Source organism: Talpa occidentalis, unplaced genomic scaffold (genome assembly GCF_014898055.3).
Source record: "Talpa occidentalis isolate TD23 unplaced genomic scaffold, MPIMG_talOcc4v2.1 talOcc4.10, whole genome shotgun sequence".
NCBI classification, from domain to species: domain Eukaryota; kingdom Metazoa; phylum Chordata; class Mammalia; order Eulipotyphla; family Talpidae; genus Talpa; species Talpa occidentalis.
Window position 1 is genome coordinate 40,770,253 of NW_023600993.1, and position 15,305 is coordinate 40,785,557.

Below are 15,305 nucleotides of genomic sequence, written 5' to 3' on the forward strand. Positions count from 1 at the left end.
AATTTTTCAAATTATGTGGATTTTTCTCAGATATGAGAAAAATACTTTTAATTTCTTAATTTGATGGTCTCTAAATCTAATTTTCTACATTAATAACATCTACAAAAGAGACTAAACTCCAAATGAAAATGAAAATTTAATAGTTGTAGACCGAGCACACAGAGGAGCGCGTCCCTGCATTGGCATTTTAGAACAGGGATCTTTCTTCAGTAAAGACTCCTTGAAACTGGCAGAAGGCTCCCGGGGGAGCCAGAGGTGAGCTGGGAAGTTCGCCCACGCCAGGCCCCTTTTGGCCAGCAGTCCGAGGACAGAGGGGAGCGGCACCCACCGCCAGGGCAGACCGGGCGTACAGGGGAGCGCATCCCCGCATTGGCATTTTAGAACAGGGACCTTTCTTCAGTAAAGACTGCTTGAAACTGGCAGAAGTCTCCCAGAGGAGCCAGAGGTGAGCTGGGAAGTTCGCCCAAGATGCTGGCCAGTACCAGTGTCCCAAGGAATATGGCAAATTAGAAAACAGGCAGTAGGGAGTAGAAAAACCACATGCAACCCAGAAACTCATCAGGAAAAAAGCACACCACAAAAAGAAAACCACCTACCAGATTGTAATGACAGTAACTTGGAAGAACTTCTGAGCCTTCCAGAAAGAGAATTTAAAATTGCCATGATTAAAAAATTGACAGAAGTCATAAAGGAAAACAATGGTAAGGGAAAAATAATTAATTATCAGAAGAATGAAAATGAGTCCCTAAAGAGGGAAGTAAAAGAAATGCAGGAGATCAAAGAATTAATGGAGGCACTAAAGAACTCTGGGAAAAGCAATGAAAGCAGAATAGATAAAATGGAAGAACAAATAAGTACTCTTGAAGACACAGAAATGAAAAGAACTAAAACAGAAAAGGAAAGAGCAGTACGAAGGAAAAAGACTGAAGAAAGACTTCGGGAACTATCTGACTCCATGAGGAAAGGAAATATAAGAGTTATAGGAATCCCAGAAGGAGAGGAGAGAGATGTAGGAACAGAGAAAATATTCAAGGAAATAATTAAAGAGAACTTCCCAAACGTGAAGAAGGAGCTGAAAATTGATAAAGAAGCAAGAACACCAAATTTCCATGACAAAAGGAAAAATACAGCAAGACACATAATAGCAAAGCTCCCAAGAATCCAAGACAAGGAAAAAATAATGAAGCTGATAAGAGGGAAGAAACAGATAACATTCAAAGGAAAACCAATCACATTGATATCAGACTTCTCTGAAGAAACACTACGGGCAAGGAGAGAGTGGAGGGACATAGTCAACAGACTCCAAGAAAACAGATGCCAACCAAGAATACTCTATCCTGCAAAGCTCTCCTTCCTCTATGAAGAAAGAATAAGGACCTTCCCAGACAAACAGAAACTCTGGAATTTCATTACGACTAAACTGCCACTCCAAAAAATACTACAAGGAGTCCTAAAGCCAGAACCTCAGAGGGATGAATAACAACAAAAGAAGGCCAAAAAAATAAGTTATTAAAAGAATAAATAAATAAAGTCAAAGGAAAGACAAACACAAAGGCAAATACAGATGCTAACATATCAATATTAACTCTAAATGTAAATGGACTAAACTCTTCAATAAAAAGACACAGAGTTGCAGGCTGGATTAAGAAATAAAACCCAACCTTTTGCTGTCTCAAGGAAACACATTTAGCTACAAAAGATAAAAATAGACTCAAAGTTAAAGGATGGAAAACAATCCTACAAGCAAATGGACCAAAAAAGAAAGTAGGAACAGCTATACTTATATCAGATAAAACAGATTTCAAACTCAAAAAGATAAAAAGAGACCCCAACGGTCACTACATCATGATCAAGGGGACAATACTTCAAGAAGAAATAACACTCATTAACATATATTCACCAAACGAAGGCGCACCAAAATATATCAGACAATTATTGTCATCTTTGAAAACAGACATCAGAGAAAACACATACGTAGTGAGAGACTTCAACACACCACTATCAACAATGGATAGATCAACGAGACAAAAAATAAGTAAAGACACTAAAGCTTTAAATAAGGATCTAGAGAGCTTGGGCTTAACAGACATCTATAGAACACTAAAACCAAAAAAATCTGAGTACACATTTTTCTCAAGCGCACAAGGATCATTCTCCAGGATCGATCACATACTGGGACATAAGACAAACATCAACAGATACACCAAGATTGAAATCATACCAACCATCTTTTCTGACCATGAAGGCATCAAACTAGAAATAAACCATAAAAAGAAGGCAAGGTACTCTCCTACCTCATGGAGATTGAAACCCACACTACTGGAAGACCACTGGACTAACGAGGAGATCAAAGAAGAAATTAAAAAATTCTTTGAATTGAATGACAAGGAGGACACCAATTTCCTAAATGTATGGGATGCAGCAAAAGCAGTAATAAGAGGAAAATATATAGCAATAGAGGCTCACATCAAGAAACAAGAAAGAACTCAAAGAAACAACCTAATCTTGAAGCTCAAAGATCTAGAAAAAGAACAACAAAAAAAACCCCAAAACAGTAGAAGAAATAATAAAAACCAAAGCAGAAATAAATGAAATCAAAACTAAAAAAAAAAAAAAAACAATCCAAAAGATCAATGACACCAAGAGCTGGTTCTTCGGAAAAAATAAATAAAATAGACAAACCCCTAGCCAGGCTCACAAGGAAAAAAGGGAGAAAGCACAAATAACAGGATCATAAATGAAAGAGGAGAAATCACAATGGACACAGCAGAAATCAAAAGAATAATCAGTAACTACTATGAACAGTTATATGGAAACAAGTTCAACAATCTAGAGGAGATGGACAAATTCCTACAACTCTACAATCACCCAAAGCTAGATAAAGAAGAAATAGAACACCTAAACAGACCAATTACAAGCAGCGAAATTGAAATGGTAATCAAAAACCTCCCCAAAAACAAAAGCCCAGGACCTGATGGATTTACAAATGAATTCTACCAAACATTCAGAGACGAATTAGTGCCTATCCTTCACAAACTCTTCCAAAAAATTGAGAAGGAAGGGACAATACCAAACACGTTCTATGAAGCCAACATTACACTAATACCAAAACCGAACAAGGACAACAGAAAAAAGGAAAAGTACAGGCCAATCTCCCTGATGAACACTGATGCAAAAATCCTCAATAAAATTTTAGCTATCAGAATCCAACAATGTATCCATAAGATAATTCACCACGACCAAGTAGGATTCATTCCAGGGACACAAGGATGGTTCAACATCTGAAAATCAATCAACGTTATCCAACACATCAACAAAAAGAAATATAAAAACCATATGATAATATCAATAGATGCTGAGAAAGCTTTCGACAAAGTGAAAAAAGCTGAAGGCATTTCCATTAAGATCTGGAACAAGACAAGGATGTCCACTCTCACCACTGCTTTTCAATATAATACTGGAAGTCCTAGCCAGAGCAATAAGACAAGAGAAAGACATACAATTAATCCAAATAGGAAAGGAAGAAGTAAAACTATCACTATTTGCAGATGATATGATAATATACATAGAGAACCCCAAAAACTCCACAGAAAAACTAATTCAACTCATCAATCAGTTCAGTAAAGTGGCAGGATACAAAATCAACACGCAAAAGTCATTAGCCTTCCTATACACAAACAATAAATCTGAAGAAGAAGAAATCAAAAAAACCATCCCTTTTATTAATGAAACAAAAAAAGTCAAATACTTGGGAATAAATCTAACAAAAGAGGTAAAGGACGTACACAAAGAAAACTATAAAACACTGTTAAAAGAAATAGAAGATACAAAGAAATGGAAAGACATCCCCTGCTCATGGATTGGAAGAATAAACATTATTAAAATGGCCATCCTACCAAAAGCAATATACAGATTCAATGCTATTCCAATAAAAATTTCAATGTCATTCTTCAAAGAAATAGAACAATTATTGATGAAATTCATATGGAATCACCAAAAACCCCAAAGAGCCAAAGCTCTCCTAAAAAAAAAAGAAGGGAATGGAGGCATCACACGCCCAGTCTTCAAGCTATACTACAAAGCCATAATCATCAAAACTGCATGGTATTGGAACAAGAACAGACACACAGACCAATGGAATCGAATAGAAAATCCAGAAATAAACCCACAGATTTATGGTCAACTAATCTTTGACAAAGGAGCAAAGACTATGCATTGGAGCAAAGAAAGTTTGTTCAATAAATGGTGCTGGGAAAACTGGGTCGCTACATGCAAAAGAATGAAGCTTGACTACTACCTCACACTACACACAAAAACCAACTCAAAATGGATTAAAGAACTAGACTTAAGACCTGAAACCATAAAATACATGGAAGGAAATATAGGCGAAACACTACGTGATATGCACATCAAAGACATATTTACAGACACATCACCCAAAGCAGTGATAGTGAAGGCAAAGATCAACAGCTGGGACTACATCAAATTAAAGAGCTTCTGCATAGCAAAAGAGACAATAACAAAAACAAAGAGAAACCCCACCAACTGGGAGAACATTTTTGCACACAACGATAATGATAAAGGACTGATCACAAAAATCTGCAAAGAGCTGACGAGACTCAACAAAAACAAAGAAAATAATCCTGTCAAAAAATGGGCAGAAGAGCTAAAAAGAAACTTTTCTGAAGAGGAAATGCAAATGGCCAACAGGCATGTGAAAAAATGTTCAACATCACTTGTAATCAGGGAAATGCAAATCAAAACTACCATGAGATACCATCTCACACCAGTGAGAATGGCACATATTAAAAAAACTAGCAACAACAAATGTTGGCAAGGGTGTGGAGAAAAAGAAACTCTCCTGCACTGCTGGTGGGAGTGCAAACTGGTCCAACCGTATGGAGAGTTGTATGGAGATTTCTGGACCTACTAAACATAGGGCTTCCATATGATCCAGCAATTCCACTCCTAGGTATTTACCCAAAGGACACAGAAACATCAATTCCAAAGAGCACCTGCACCCCTATGTTTACAGCAGCACTGTTTACAATAGCTAAGCTTTGGAAGCAACCCAAATGCCCAAAAATAGATGACTGGATCAAGAAGATGTGGTACATATATACCATGGAATATTACTCAGCATTCAAAAAAGATAAACACATGCAATTTGCAGCAACATGGATGGCGCTGGAAGGGATCATGTTCAGCGAAATAAGCCACAAAGAAAGAGAAAAATACCGGATGGTCTCACTCATAGCAGGAATCTAGAAAACTTAAATAAGGGACCAGGAAAATGAATAACTATAAGAAAGTGAAAATCAAAATCAACAAACAACTATGAACCAGAGATACTCTATGGGGGTGGGGAGCGGGGAGGGGAGGGATTGGGGTCAAAATAAGGGGGTTGCAATTGTATGGGGAATATAAAAATGAAATTTATAAAAAAATATTTAAAAACTGCCTTTTACATGAAATCTCAAAGTCTGGTAGAATGTGATATTTCACATTTTCATATTTGACAGTGTAAGTTTTACATTTATAATAAAGCATGTAAGACTCCAAAAAAATTAATAGTTTTATACTATATACACATTGATTTATGATGATTCACACCTATAACATGTTTTAGTGTAATGTTACTTCAATTAAAAATATTAATTTCATACTCTTAAATTTTTTAAAAATGAGTTTGGGTTCCCTAAGAAGAATAATTTTCCTCAGTTTTCACCAGCTATAGTAATTATTAGTTCTTTATGCTAAACACTTGTTTTTTTTAATTATTATTTTTTAAATTTTATATATTTTTTACATCATTTTTCATTTTTGCACAATGTATGCATTTTCATCTTGGTTATAGTCCCCATATAATTCCCACCCCCGCTTGTTTTGATCCTGCTCCTTCCTCCCCATCCTGTAGTGTGTCTCTGGTTTATAGTTGCTTGTTGATTTTGATTTTTACTTCACTATAATTAGTCTTTTTCCTGGTCCCATATTTAGGTTTTCTAGATTCCTGCTATGAGTGAGACCAGCCGGTATTTGTCTTTTTCTTCCTGGCTTATTTCGCTGAGCATGATCCCTTCCAGCTCCATCCATGTTGCTGCAAATTGCATGAGTTTATCTTTTTTGATTGCTGAGTAATATTCCATGGTGTATATGTACCACATCTTCTTGATCCAGTCACCTATTTTTGGGCATTTGGGTTGTTTCCATAGCTTAGCTATTGTACATAGTGCTGCTATAAACAGTGTGGTGCAGGTACACTTTTGAATTAATGATTCTGTGTCCTTTGGGTAAATACCTAGGAGTGAAATTGCCGGGTCATATGGAAGCTCCATCTTTGGCAGGTTGAGGAATCTCCACACAGCTTTCCATAGTGGTGGATCAGTTTGTACTCACACCAGCAGTGCAGGAGAGTTCCTTTTTCTCTACATCCTCGCCACATTTGTTGTTGCTAGTTTTTTTTAATATGTGCCATTCTCAGTGGTATCTCATTGTAGTTTTGATTTGCATTTCCCTGATTACAAGTGATGTTGAACATTTTTTCACATGCTTGTTGGCCACTTGCATTTCCTCTTTGGAGAAGTTTCTTTTAAGCTCTTCTCTCCATTTTTTTGACTAGATTATTTTCTTTGTTTTTGTTGAGTCTCATCAGCTTTTTGTAGATTTTGTGACCAGTCCTTTATCATTAGTGTTTTGTGCAAAAATTTTCTCCCAATCAGTGGAGTGTCTCTTTGTTTTGGTTACTGTCTCTTTTGCTGTGCAGAAGCTCTTTAATTTGATGTAGTCCCAGCTGTTGATCTTTGCCTTCACTATCACTGCTTTTGGTGATGTGTCTGTAAAGATGTAGTGTTTTACCTATATTTCCTTCTATGTATTTTATGGTTTTAGGTCTTATGTCTAGTTCTTTAATTCATTTTGAATTGGTTTTTGTGCATGATATGAGGTATTTTATACATTCATTCTTTTGCATGTAGCGACCCAGTTTTCCCAGCACCATTTATTGAACAATCTGTAGGTCTCTGAGGGAATCTGTAGGTCTTGGAGGGAATTGTCTCAGTTTTCACCAGCTATAGTAATTATTAGTTCTTTATGCCAAACACTTTTGAATCTCTTTTTTCCTGACACATGGTAAGATTCCTCATCCTGCTGTGGAAACACTATATGGCTAATCAGTGATAAGTAGGCATGGTGAGTATTGCCCTGCATGGGATAGGTAATGACCAGTGAGGGATCTAACAGTTCTCTTTTCCTGCTAACACACTGTGACCCACAATGTTGTCATGGCTGCAGCTTCAAGAGTCTGGGACTTTTAAGTAATTATGATTAGCAAAACCTCCCTTTTAACCTATGTTGATCACAACAAGAATGAGGAATCCTTGTTTTTTAAAAAGCACCAAAGCTTGGGTGCTAACTGTTTCTACAGAACAACCTAGCCAATCCTTACTGGTAGAAATTGATACCTAGAAAGAAGGAAGGTATTCTTGCCATAATAAAAAGACTAAGCTATGTAGCACTGACTTAGAGGTCAGATTGTGGCAAATCAACTGTTATCAGAGGCTAGAAGATTTGCAATTAATGTTATGCAATGAGGAAATATTGGTAAATTTATCTCTGAAAATAACCTAGAAGATAGGTAACATACCCAGTGAAATTGCAGTTTTAGGGGGATAGGACAGTAAGCAGAAAATTACTAGTATATACTGGTAAGTGATGGTTGCTTTTAACAAAGAACTACAAAAGAAATGAACCTGGAAAAAATGGCCAGTTTGCAATCAAGAATGAAAGAGAACAAAGGAAGTTCAGAAATTCAGGAACTTGCAGGATATTTGAACAAGTATCTACAGAACCTGACATCAAGAATCAAATGAAAGGTAGGGCCACTGTCTTTATTAAAATTTACAAATGATTAATATAGTTTCAGTAATCATTTGAGAAAAATAAAAGGGAAAATCAGTTAAGGGTATGGCCCTCTCAACTAAGCTTGATAGAGTCAAGATACCACAAGGAAGTTTAGAAAGGCATGACTTAATAAGGGCTATAGTTGTGACAAGTGGCACATGGAACTGCTTGTAATCAAAAGGTAAAAAGATAGTTGAGTTTTTTAGAGTTTACTGACAAATCATGAGTCTAGGTTAAAATCTATGTGACTCCTCAAGACTTAACAATGATCTTTGGGTATCAAGTAGATGAATATTGAATTACTATTCCCTCTATTTTTGCAGATGCTTGAAGTTTTACATAATACTATTGTTTTACAAAAAAGGCTTTTTAAAAAAATTCTGTCTTAAAAAAAAAATCACGATCATTGAGACTTCCGCTTTCTATAGGCAGGAAGTAGGCTGAAACATTCTCAACTCCCAAGGACATTTTCTCTATTGTCCTCTTTACATGTAATGAAAAGGAAAAATGGAGATTGGAAAAAAAGGTAGATGTAATTATATATACAAATATCCACAGCCACGTTGCACTACCCTATATAATAAATTGTGTATACAATTGAAACATAGTTGTACAATGCCCAGCAAAACAATGACTTTGGTTCTCTAAAAAAGCTAAAATTCCAATGACAAAGGTATAAATACTTGATAAAAACACCTGATGTGTTATATCAAATTATTTAAAGTTTTACCATGAGTTAAATGTATAAGGACTAGTGATATTCCAGTTTGAAAAATAAAATGTACAGAGAAAAGGTCATACCTATTTACAGATGCTAAATGATAATCAATCATTCTAGGCTTATAAATAATAGTTATCCTAATTCTCTGCTGAACCATAAGTAGTTATGTATTAACTAGATAATGTCTTTTTTTTAATAATTGAAGTAACACTGGCTTATAACACTGTATGTGATTCAGAGGCATAGGCGCACACCTGAATTGCAGATCACCACACCACATGCACACCAAGCACCCATAGTCCTCCACCATAGTTGATTGTGCTCTCTCCCACTCTGCACTTCTCCCTCCCTCCACTTCTCGTCGCCTCAGTTTTACATTAACCATATAACTTGATCAAGTAAAAACATATTTCAGTGCCATTTCCCATTTCATTTATTTTATTATCCTTTCTTCTCTTGAAGGATAAGCATAAATATGGTAAAAAATATATTATTTATGTATTAATTTTAAAAGGCACACATCACCCAAAGCAGTGATAGTGAAGGCAAAGATAAACAGCTGGGACTACATCAAATTAAAGAGCTTCTGCACAGCAAAAGAGACAATAACAAAAACAAAGAGAAACCCCACCAACTGGGAGAACATTTTTGCACACAACACTAATGATAAAGGACTGATCACAAAAATCTACAAAGAGCTGATGAGACGCAACAAAAACAAAGAAAATAATCCTGTCAAAAAATGGGCAGAAGAGCTAAAAAGAAACTTCTCTGAAGAGGAAATGCAAATGGCCAAGAGGCATATGAAAAAATATTCAACATCACTTGTAATCAGGGAAATGCAAATCAAAACTACCATGAGATACCATCTCACACAAGTGAGAATGGCACATATTAAAAAAACTAGCAACAACAAATGTTGGCGAGGATGTGGAGAAAAAGGAACTCTCCTGTACTGCTGGTGGGAGTGCAAACTGGTCCAACCACTATGGAAAGCTGTGTGGAGATTCCTCAACCTACTGAAGATAGAGCTTCCATATGATCCAGCAATTCCACTCCTAGGTATTTACCCAAAGGACATAGAAACATTAATTCCAAAGAGCACCTGCACCCCTATGTTTATAGCAGCACTGTTTACAATAGCTAGCTTTGGAAACAACCCAAATGCCCAAAAATAGATGACTGGATCAAGAAGATGTGGTACGTATATACCATGGAATATTACTCAGCAATCAAAAAAGATAAACACATGCAATTTGCAGCAACATGGATGGAGCTAGAAGGGATCATGCTCAGAGAAATAAGCCAGAAAGAAAAGACAAATACCAACTGGTCTCAGTCATAGCAGGAATCTAGAAAACTTAAATAAGGGACCAAGAAAAAGAATAACTATAGGAAAGGAAAAAATCAAAATCAACAAACAACTATGAATCAGAGACACACTATGGGGGGGGTAGGGGAAGAAGGAATGGGGGTCAAAATAAGGGGGTTACAATTGTATGGGGAATATAAAAATAAAATTAAAAAAATTTAAAAGGCATAAACTTTCTATTCTATATGTTCCATATTGGCAAAAAGTCATATATGCACAGATTAAATAATAAATAACATCTAATTATGGCAGACAATGATAACCTGTAAACTTACCCATGTCTAACAATCATCATTTCATAAGTCTGAATCATTTTACCAAGAAAAAATTTAACAGGCTGAAGATTCTTTATTTTGCAGATTTCATGAGCACATTCTAAAAATTCCTAAATGAAAAATAGAATGCATGTCTATAAAGTTGTATTATAAATCATATCACAGATCTTATAAATATAGACTTTGCATTTAGGAATAAGAAAATTGTACCATTTTATATTGATAATTATTTCTTAGAGCTTTCTTTTTCTTTTTCTTTTTTTTTAAAGATTTATTTATTTATTTATACAAGCACTGGGTACAGTCAGAAGCACAGGAGGATGAGAGAAATCACCAGAGCCAGAGCGGGGAGCAGAGCAGCCAGAAGGATTGAAGTACACTGCTGAGGGGAGCAGCGGGTGTGACAGGAGAGGTCTGCGTGCCATGTGGGACCCTTGCCCGGCAGCCGGGGATTGAACCGGGGCTGCAGAGGCTGCGGGCAGCTTTGCAACCTAGCGCTCAACCGCTGCGCCACCGGGGAGGCCGGAGCTTTCTTTTTTAATTAAAAGGAGAAACATATAGAATTGAAATACTTTTTAAATATTAATATTGTCCATTATAACTTGCTCATCACTATGGCAACACAGCATTGGATGCATGCTGCATGAAAACAAACCCTTTTAATAGTGTTTCCCAGAATTTCATTTTCATATTGGTTAGAATACAAAAGACCATGCTAAACAATCCTTCACATTACAAGTAAACAGGGAGGCTAGAAAAAAAGTTATAAAAATGTTAAGGATATAGGAATGCTGTGGCTACAAGTAAATCTAAAGGAACTACATTTCAGAGAGAGATGAGCCCTTCCTAGATGAGCATATATCAACAGCTAATTTTGCCACTGGAAGTATTTTCCAGTGGACATCGGTGGGCATTGGGTTTGGTCTGCTATAGGCAAAGTGACATGCTGAAGGAAGGAGAAACCAAAGAAAATTTTAATGGTCCTTTGGGCTTGTAGGACAGATTGGAATCTGAAGAGGACTCAAACATGAAATTTGTTCTTACCACTGCCTATGATATTTTGCTCAGTGTGTGGTGTTAACAGACATCAAGGAATAGCTAGAAAGTCACACAAAGATTTCCATAGTCTTGGGGCGCTTATACCCCAAAACAATTCTGTTACATGGAGGCCAATATAAAACAGTAGGACAAGTCTCATTCTAAGCACATTTGAAACCAGAGGTAAACTAGGGCTCAATAATGCAGCAATAACACTCTGGCTTAGATCAATTCCTGATTCAGTTACCAGTTGTTCAACTTAGCTAGCTCACAAAGGAAAAGATACAGATTTTCTGCAGGAAAATAATATTAATATAACCTCTACAATTATTTTTATATGTAATTTTTAATAAAAAATCAAAATAACAAGCTATGAGAAATAGGTAATGGCAAAGAAGAGAAAAAAACCAGTAAATCAAACCAACTCACAGGTGATAAGGTTATAATTACCAGACATTAAAACAAACATTAAAATAATGTTTATAAGTACACCAAGTAGACAATATGACAGCAAAGAAAAAAATAGATGAAAGATTGAAGCAAAGAAATGGGCTATCCTAGTAAAATTCCTAATTGGAATCATTGAAACTGAAAAATAAAATATGCAAGAATGAGTACATTGCATAAGTTTGTCAACAGACTGAACAAAGCCAATGAAAGGATCACGAAGTATACAAACTAAAGCAGAGAGAAAAGTCATTAAAAAAACCAAAAGCAAAATATAAGAGACATTTGATACAATTTAAAATTGTCTAAAACACATGTGATTTGAGTCCCAAAAGGAGAGGGAAGAGGAAATAGAGCGGAAGAAATATTTTAAAAGATAATGACTGAGAATTTTCTAGGGAAAGACATCAATCCACAGATTCAAGAAGTGCAGCAAATCCCCAGTGGGCAGGGGTGAGTAGATAATGTAATTAGACTGACAGTTCTTAAATTGTTTCTGAAATGATGGAACATACAACATAGAAAATAAAATACTTATTTTCTTTCAATGAACATTATATTTGACCTGAATCTTTTTAGCCCTCATATCATATAACAAAAGGTACTGATATTTACTCATCCTTGCTAAATTGGTTAAAATAGGATTTTATGCTCCAAACAGAATAATTTCACTCATAACTTAGTCATCAGATGAATTTATTTGCAGAATAAGTAATTCTCACAGATTTACTTACATGATAGCCAGCTTCAGGAAGTTTAACACCAGGAAATAAATCACTTGTTATGCCATTAAATAAGGGTATATCATGTGATAGAAACTTTGGCTCATTTACATCTTTAATTGATCGAAGAAGCTAAAATCATCCAAAAAATGCAATATAAGTTAATTGTTGGTATTTGCCCTCCTCCCCCTGCCAAAAGTCAGTCTATTTTACATTGCTCCATAGAATCCCCAATTAAAAAGTCAAAACTATGTTATTTTAGTCAAAAGGTTCTTGTATTCACATGAAGTATAATGAATAACAATGTGAAAATTGTAATTTCAACCTCATGTAAAAGGACTCAAAATAACATTTGCCTACTTAGTTCCTACTCAACTTTGCTTTCAAAAAATCCTTTCTATTGAAGATTTTACAATGTATATATTGAATACTTACCAGTATATCTTCATTTTCATCTGGAAATTTTAGTTTTAGGTTTCCAGCAGCCACTAAAACTGCTTTCACTGCTCGCATTCCATAGTCATAATGAAACTGTGATGAGAGCTGCTCTGAGCAAAGTCTGTAAGTCATTACTATCTTCACAGACAGAGGTTTTGCATTAAAAAATCCATAGGAGTAGAGAGAAATTTCTGCTATGAGGGCATAGTTTGGAACCATCATAGCCACTGTTCTAAAAAGAACCTGAAATACATAATAAATGAAATATATTATTCACACAGAAAAAAACATTTTTAAAGCTGAGCATAAACATTCAAAGCTAATGTGTTGTTATTCTAGTTTATTCCTTGTTTTGCTACCATCCCAAGCCTCGTAGGTTCACTGTCAGTCCAGGCAGCTTAAAAGAGAAACTTGGAGGCCTTGGCATCATCCCCATAGGTTTTTAAATAGTATGCAGGGGAAACAATCTAGCAGGGAGACAGCAACTTGGCCCCCCTGCGAACCTCTGTAAGCTCTTTCTTTTGGGCTTTCTCTGGCATTTCTCTCATGAACTCTTCCACTCGCAGATGTTGCTTGTCATCTCATAGCCACTTTCCCACAGCAGTCTCTGAGTAGCGTGGCCTTTATATCCCTGACCTTAGGCTCAGGTGTGCACACTTGCACATGTACACACTCCCATGCTCAGGAGTCCATAATTAGGTACACATGTGCCATATTAACAAGATCATGGCTGCAGGTTATAGCACAGAAGCCAATGGCCTAAAAGCCTGACCAATTCACTTACCCTACATCCCTCTAATGCAGCTCCTTTTCATTAACTGTATTTTTTAATAGCATTTTTAGTTTTTAATGTACTTTAACATTTTTTAGACATCTAAAAAAGTTTTGGGAAGTTTACCTTACCGTAAAAGGAAAGGTAAAACATTACAAATATATGTGAGAAATTTTACTGTTATGCTGCTAATTTTGGTTAACAAATTTATAATCTTACAAATTACTACCTTAAGGTTGTCTGGCAATTCAGAACGTCCTGCATAACCAGGATTCATGGTGATAGCCACAAAACAGTTTGGATTGAGCTTAAGTTCTGTTCCTTCAAAAAGAAACACTTCCAGCTTCTGTTGAATGGCTCTCTGAATGCAAAGGATCTGCTGAGCTACCACTGACAACACTTCCAGCTCAATTCGATTAAATTCATCAAAGCAAGCCCAAGCACCAGAAGAAGCCAATCCTTTAAAAAACTAAGGTTAAGAAAAAGGAGATGAATTTTCTTAGGAAAGGGTATTATTTGTTAAAACAAACATTTAACCTTTTAAATCTAAATTGAAAATAAAGCTTAAGAAAAATCCCAAGGAATAGAAACAGTAACCTAAAATCAAAAGTTTACAGTAACACGTAAACCACATCCAATTAATGTTTAAACATTAATCTGCTTCAGTTTACCCTGTTAGACCTAGCTATAAGTTAGTTACATTTCAAGTATAACTTTACCTTTCCCATTGCTAGATAATCTAGCCCATCTGAACAGTTGAACACCACACACTGTACAGCAAGAGCTTTAGCTAAGTCCTTGGTAGTTTCAGTTTTTCCTGTGCCTGCTGGCCCTTCTGGAGCACCTCCAAGATTTAAATAGAAGGCACCTATCTGAAAGAAATAAAAGAGGTGAAAGGGAATCCATGCATAGCTGAAAAAAGAAAACCTTCTAAGAGACAGTTGCTTACAAAATGGACTTAGTCTTTGTAGCAGAGAGATAGACAGTAATACAATTACTGCTTACTTAATTTTAGTACACAACTTTCTAGCTGCATAGAGAAAAATGCAAGCATAATCAAGCCTTGAGAATGTTCACATTTGTTAAGAAAGCTTTAATTAGAAATGGTTGTAGAGATGATATAGGGAGGCAGAGAGTATATGGAAACTCTCTGTACTTTATCCTCAATTTTCCTATGAACCTGAACATACTCTAAAAATGAAGTCCATTTTTTAAAATAACAAATCTGTGAAAATCAGGAATATTTTCACATTTACAAAAAAGCAATATAGTTCATTAAATAAAGGCAGTAACAGTGATATTTTATTCATCTTAAGTTTACAATAAATCCTATACTAGTTAATAGCCATTAATTTGATTGTTGGAAACCTAAGATTCTTCCTTATTTACAATTTCAAGAAATACTTCCAAATGTGTTCCCTTTATTATTGATAATAAATATACCAGATGACTTTTTAGTTTTTAATGTACAGGGTTACATACATTTTCAATGTGAGTCTGATTCTACATCTCAAATTGTTAGAAGTTTGAGGTTCATTTCTCAACAAATATTTAGGGAGTATTATGAATTTGTTCATCACTAGAGTAGACAGCAAGACAAATATGGTACCTGCACTCAGGT

The 15,305-nt window shown here is 35.6% G+C and overlaps 1 protein-coding gene across 6 annotated transcripts in view; it reads right to left on the reverse strand.

The window, feature by feature from the left end:
• The window catches only part of DNAH12 (dynein axonemal heavy chain 12), a 165,005-nt gene that overhangs the window by 93,008 nt on the left and 56,692 nt on the right, over nt 1–15,305 (reverse strand). For all 6 annotated transcript variants that reach the window (XR_008551678.1, XM_054694825.1, XM_037491427.2 and 3 more), the window contains 5 exons: nt 14,404–14,556; nt 13,914–14,153; nt 12,910–13,155; nt 12,487–12,606; nt 10,268–10,377 (listed from right to left, as the gene is read on the reverse strand). Coding sequence is in view for 5 of the 6 variants with exons in the window: in XM_054694825.1 (XP_054550800.1) it covers nt 10,268–10,377; nt 12,487–12,606; nt 12,910–13,155; nt 13,914–14,153; nt 14,404–14,556 (869 nt within the window). In the remaining variant the exon portion in view is untranslated. The remainder of the gene's footprint in view (nt 1–10,267; nt 10,378–12,486; nt 12,607–12,909; nt 13,156–13,913; nt 14,154–14,403; nt 14,557–15,305) is intronic.